At 34.3% G+C, this 5,697-nt stretch overlaps 1 protein-coding gene across 3 annotated transcripts; it reads left to right on the top strand.

Moving 5' to 3' along the window:
* The first annotated feature begins 564 nt into the window (after positions 1 to 564).
* On the top strand, positions 565 to 3,645 carry LOC100500630 (pyrrolidone-carboxylate peptidase). Of its 3 annotated transcripts, none has more exons than XM_003555735.5 (5): positions 565 to 861; positions 1,486 to 1,813; positions 2,416 to 2,520; positions 2,624 to 2,671; positions 3,143 to 3,645. In XM_003555735.5, exons 2-5 carry the CDS (start codon positions 1,544 to 1,546, stop codon positions 3,383 to 3,385), a joined length of 666 nt encoding a protein of 221 aa, XP_003555783.1. In that variant the 5' UTR covers positions 565 to 861; positions 1,486 to 1,543; the 3' UTR covers positions 3,386 to 3,645. The 3 variants fall into 3 exon arrangements, with proteins under 3 accessions (XP_003555783.1, XP_003555785.1, XP_006605790.1); XM_003555737.5 differs by having other exon boundaries at positions 859 to 1,112; XM_006605727.4 differs by lacking the exon at positions 565 to 861 and adding an exon at positions 1,129 to 1,278.
* Positions 3,646 to 5,697: the final 2,052 nt, after the last annotated feature.

Genomic DNA, 5,697 nt, shown 5'->3' with positions numbered 1-5,697 from the left:
TATAAACACCATTTAACATGTTACATGTGAGAAGACTCTAAAAGATTTGATTCAATACAATCAAATCCAAATTAGTTTAAATTAGATTAATTTTCAATTTTTTTTGCTATAATCTTTATAGAAATTTAATTTTATTAAAATAAATAAAATAAAAATTTAATTATTTATTAAAAGATGCAGATTATCAATTTAATAAATTTAATAATAAAAACTAAAATATGAATCTTAAATTCTAAGCGTAATTTCAAATTGAGTGTGAATTTAATAATATGTCTCAAACGGATAAAATAAAGTTTAGCTTTCTGTACAATGAAAAAGTTTTTAAATAAGTAAAAATAATATATATATATTAACCAAAAAAAGATTTTAAAAGCATACGTACAAATTTTTTATTTTGTATTGATTTTCATATTTGAATTTAAATAAATCAAATCACATAACTTAATTATTTTTATTTTTGCTTAGTTTTTCAACTTTTGTTAGATTGGTTGATATTGTTGGAATTTGAACCTCTGTAGCTAGTTGTAATACAAGAAGGTGGAGGGGTCCTGCTTTTATTAGAAGGAAGTTGGGCTGCCGATTAAGTATTGTTAGAATAGATTAATAGATAGCATGATATGAATATGATAACAATCCATTCATTACATTATTACTTGGGACGTTATGCTTTGTTTGTTGTTTGAAAGTGACTCCCACTTAGCCTTCTCTTCTATTCTATTCTATATTCTTTGCCTCTTCTATTTTTTCTCTAAATAAATCTAATCGGAATCTTCACCATTTAATCAGAGCTTTGAGTAGATAAGACTCGTGGATGTGTCATCTCCTTTATTCAACGTTGAATATTGTTATTATTCCTTCCTGGTAAGGAAAAACTCTCTTTCTCTCTAAATTCACTTCCTTCTTAATTCTCACAACACATGCTTAATCTTAATTTTAATTAATTGTGCTGTTTTCTGTTTGATCATCAATCAGCATGGTTTTTATGTCTTTCTGGTCTCGTGCTTTGGTCTAAGGTTTCTTTATTTGGGGGGTGTACTATAATTCAACCATAACATACCCATGTGCTCAGTTCTCAAGAAGACTATTTTTTTCTCTGAAAAAGCCATAGATGGGTGTGTCTTTGTCCTTATTTTGACACTCAATTATCCTTCTTTTCTGTCAATCTTGAAATCTTAGATTTTCTTGCAAGATTATGTCAAGACCCTTTCTTGCCTCCTCTCATTAGGATAACTGGCTTTGCCAAATTTGCAATTTTTTTTTTGGGTTCAGTTACATGGGGTGCTCTTTTTACCTTCTCTAATTTGTTTTCCTTGTAAAAAGCCTTGAAATTTGATGGAGTATATTATTGATTGCTATTACTCTATGCAATTCATCAAAATAGTTTTGGATTGTGAGATGATTTCTATGCATATGATCCACCTCATAGGAGAATAGTTAAATTTTTGTGCCATTTTTTCACTTAATTTGCCTCATCATTTAATGCAGGTATTAAGGAAATACTCTTTCGTTGAAGCTCTGAATATTAACAGAGCATCATCGGCAGATGGGGTCTGAAGGTCCTCCAGCAGCTGTGACAGTTCATGTAACAGGTTTCAAGAAATTCCATGGAGTTTCTGAGAATCCAACGGAGACAATTGTCAATAATTTGACGGAATATTTGAAGAAGAAGGGTTTGTCAAAAGGTTTAGTTATTGGGAGCTGCAGCATTCTTGAGACTGCTGGTCAAGGAGCACTCATTCCCCTCTACAAGACATTGCAGTCTGCCATTACTTCCAAGGAATCGGAATCTTCAAGCTCCAATAAAATTATATGGGTGAGTTTCCGGGGAAATAAAGAGCTATGCTATTGACCGACCCTTTCCTAGTGACTTTGAATCAATAGTCCTATCCTTTTTTCTCATTTTGTTTGAGGCGAGCCAAATAGAGAATGAAATGAAGAAGTATGGGAACATCGATGATTTATCATGTATGTGCACTTCATGTCGACCATTAATTTTTTCATCAATGATTGAGATTACTTACTTTATCCTTTCAAGTGAGCAACATACTTTAGAGGAGTCAGATCCATACAATCAAGGGTTAATGGTGATTAGAAATCACTGGACTCTAAACTTCAATTTCCTGAATAGTTTAATATAGAACTAAAATGAAACTTCCATTGCACTTCTTAGTACCTTAACAGTAATACTAAGGCTGTACTAAAAAGGATAACAGTGAAAGGGGGATGGTCTTAACATCATCTCTGAGGCATATTTGCCCTCAGAAAGAATGATGAGAGTGACCAGTATGCAAGAACTTTCCCTTGGTTGGATTCAGCTATCTTAATTCTTAAATCTGTATTCATTTGATTATGTTTTGTTTAATTTCTACACCCATAAATCTTACATTTTTGCTGTTTCTAATTATGTTTGTTTAGCTGCATTTTGGGGTTAACAGTGGTGCAACAAGGTTTGCTATAGAGCGTCAAGCTGTCAATGAGGCTACCTTCCGCTGCCCTGATGAAATGGGATGGAAGCCCCAGGTTAGATTGGATCAATAGATGCACTATAAACTTGCTTTCATCATATCTGATCTTGAATAACTCTCCTCCTATATTGAATATTTCCAAAATTTGTATGTTGCAGAAAGTCCCTATTGTTCCTTCAGATGTTGCAATTACACGAATACGGAAGGTAAATTGGATCATCGGTTTTTCATACATTTCGATTCCTAATGCTTACTATTTGGCTGGTGTTAAGCTGTTAGTCCTAATATAGTACTGTTAAGCTTTGTTTTATACCTTGCAAGTATTTAAGGTGCTGTTATTTGTTTACTTGTTTTGATGAACCTGCAGCTTCAGCTTACACCATGTTCAATATCATTTAGCAGGCTTTTCAATTGTTTTGGGGCCATAGCATCTAGAGTCTTTATGTTATTCATTTGTCAAAAGTTAAAAATAAGGAGTTATAGAGAAATATTTGGTTTTATTAGTCGGTGCCTCTTGATGGAGGCATGTATAGGCACACAGTACAAAGTTATTGGTTTGCATATAGAAAACATGATGCAAATAACTGCATAATTGCTGTATCAAAATTTTGGCATAATGATTCTCTGCTGTTTTCATCTATCATGATTTTGTGTCTTATGTCCCAACTTTTATGCAGACTACTCTTCCTGTGGAAGAGATCACCAAGTCCTTGGCAAATAAGGGCTATGATGTAATGACATCTGATGATGCAGGAAGGTTTGTGTGCAACTATGTCTACTATCATTCCCTTCGCTTTGCGGAGCAGAATGGGACCAAATCCCTTTTTTTGCACGTGCCACTCTTCTCTACAATCAATGAAGAGACCCAAATGCAATTTGCTGCTTCCTTGCTAGAGGTACTTGCTTCAACATGCCAGTAACATCCGACTCATGCAAATGTTCTGGTGTTGCCATGCTTATGAAAGTGGATGAGTGAGTGTACTTTGAATGAGATGCTTTAAATTATGATTACAAGATGCTGTTTTGAAATGGAAAAAGGTTTATTGCAAATGGCATGTGTAGCAGAAGCGTTTGCTTTCATCAGTAAATGTTTCTGATTAAAGGCTTCAACAAATTGTCAAGACATGTTGACATCTTCAGTCTTACCTTGTGAATAAATGTTCATTTTCCTTGTCCTTAAGATACTGTTCTTTTTTTTGGTTGTAACTTGGTTATGAATGAATTGTATACGAAACGCGTGTCCGAGTAAAATTGAAAACTAAAAATTCACAAAGTGGTTTTTCGGCTAGATGCTCAATGGACTGATGAAGCCATTAACAGTTCCTATTAGTAGAGTTCTATCATTCAGATCACTAACTATTTCCTCTGTTTGGGGATGTTCTTGGGTAGGTTTGCTGTGACAGTGTGTTGAGCTTAAGTGAAATAATTAAATTAGAATTATATATAACATAGCATGTTGACTTAAAGTACAAGTTGGTCATTAGATTATACATGTTAAGTGATTTAGTCTTTCATTAGTGACTAATCTAATTTAGTTTTTCAGTAATTAAAAAGAATTATACTTTACTTGCTTTGCTATTCTGCCCAAACTTGGCTGAGGAAGCATAAAACAAAAAAATGGGGGTTAAAAGATTAGGACATATGGAATTTATTTAATAATATCAACGATTTATGAATATTTTTTTAATAAACAGAAAACACCAAGGTAAGGTCATTCCATTTCTACAAAATTCTCACAAGCATTGGGTCCGCTAGTCCGATCATGATTTTCCTACCCTCAGAGGGAAAAATCCTTCCCTCTTTTGGCCGATTGTGGGTCAAGAGGGATTCGAACTCCCGACACCATGGTTTGTAGTCACGTGCTCTAATCCTCTGAGCTACAAGCCCCATCCATTATCTCCACTGGATCTCTATTCCTCAGAATATCCTAACAAATGGAAACATTTCTTCTCCCCGGCCTAAGAAGATGTGAAAGCATCTCTATAAGAACGGTGTGTTTAGTAATTTATTTTATTTCTTCCTGATGCACAATTTGGTCTCTAAACCATGTATGTTAAGGATCCGACCAAGGCACGCAATGAAAAAAAATTTGTTGGGATGGACTATTCTTTAACTCAAATATTTGCACAACATAGGCTATTAAAGATTTCTGTCATTTATTTAAAAGTTGAGATTAAAAAGGGTTCTAATACTACTATTGCAAAATACTTCCAAAAAACGAATGCCTTTACCTTCCTGAAACAAGCATTTCAAAGATAATGCGCACTGTTGAAAGTTGAGGATATTGACAAGAATATTTTACTTTTTTATTAAAAAGAAAAAAATCTTGCCTGATAATGCCATAGCTAGCTCCTGTTCCTGGCTGAAAGTGCCATCTTTTTTGGTCAAAATACCCATTGCTCAACCATTTTTTACCAACACCAAACAACATCATTGAGGCAGAGTTAGTGGATTTCCATCTAGAAGGGCATAAAACCAGGGGAATTGTAAGTGTGTGCATAGTTCCATATGCATTTCAGCAAAATGGGTTGACCAAAATTTGGCCTTGTGCAGGAAGCAATTCCACTCAAGACAAAATGAGGTTTATGCATGGCACAATATCCCAGCATGCAAAACACATCAATGTTTGAGTGTAAAACATGGGAACCTGAAACTGTTGTCTGTTGTGCTCTGGTTGATGCAAACACACATGCAGTTCTTGGATCACAAGTTATATTTCATTGTTCACATAACAACCGGCTCCAGATGTATAAAAGCTACTATCTATGTTACTCCATCATTTGAAGTCACATATAAGCAAAAAAGTTATCTTGTATAGTCAACTTAAATTAACATTTTGTGCTTTTAGCGTGAATTCCATCAGTTTTGGGACTCTGAGCAAGTGAAATTATTATAAACTTTTTTATATGGACATTTTGACAACTATCAAATCGGAAATGAAATTGACTAATTGAAGGTTGTTCTTAGTTTTGGGTCCTTGTACTTTCAAATTGGAGCTCATGGAGAACCTGCCAACCTGCATGAGAGGATTCAATGACAACACAAAGCACTTCTATATCTAGCAAGGCATGCAAACCGAACTAACACTTTGTTTGGACATTCAGAGAACTCCACTCATCACCGGTATTTTGATGTTAGGTCACTATCATTTGGATCGAAAGGAATAGAGTAAAGGGCACTATGGTGTATGTGCTTTGATGTTCTTTTTGTATTCGCATGATTACACATCCAT

The sequence above is a fragment of the Glycine max genome, chromosome 20 (assembly GCF_000004515.6).
Source record: "Glycine max cultivar Williams 82 chromosome 20, Glycine_max_v4.0, whole genome shotgun sequence".
In the NCBI taxonomy this organism is placed as follows: Eukaryota; Viridiplantae; Streptophyta; class Magnoliopsida; order Fabales; family Fabaceae; genus Glycine; species Glycine max.
The sequence above is the reverse complement of the archived record's forward strand: the minus strand, read 5'-3'. Positions and strand labels throughout refer to the sequence as shown.

Excerpts from the sequence above, each read along its gene's own strand:
- LOC100500630 (XM_003555735.5), top strand. The coding sequence starts at position 1,544 with ATGGGGTCTGAAGGTCCTCCAGCAGCTGTGACAGTTCATGTAACAGGT. Across the intron at positions 1,814-2,415 it reads GCTCCAATAAAATTATATGG|CTGCATTTTGGGGTTAACAG; the intron begins GTGAGTTTCCGG and ends ATGTTTGTTTAG. Across the intron at positions 2,521-2,623 it reads AAATGGGATGGAAGCCCCAG|AAAGTCCCTATTGTTCCTTC; the intron begins GTTAGATTGGAT and ends TGTATGTTGCAG.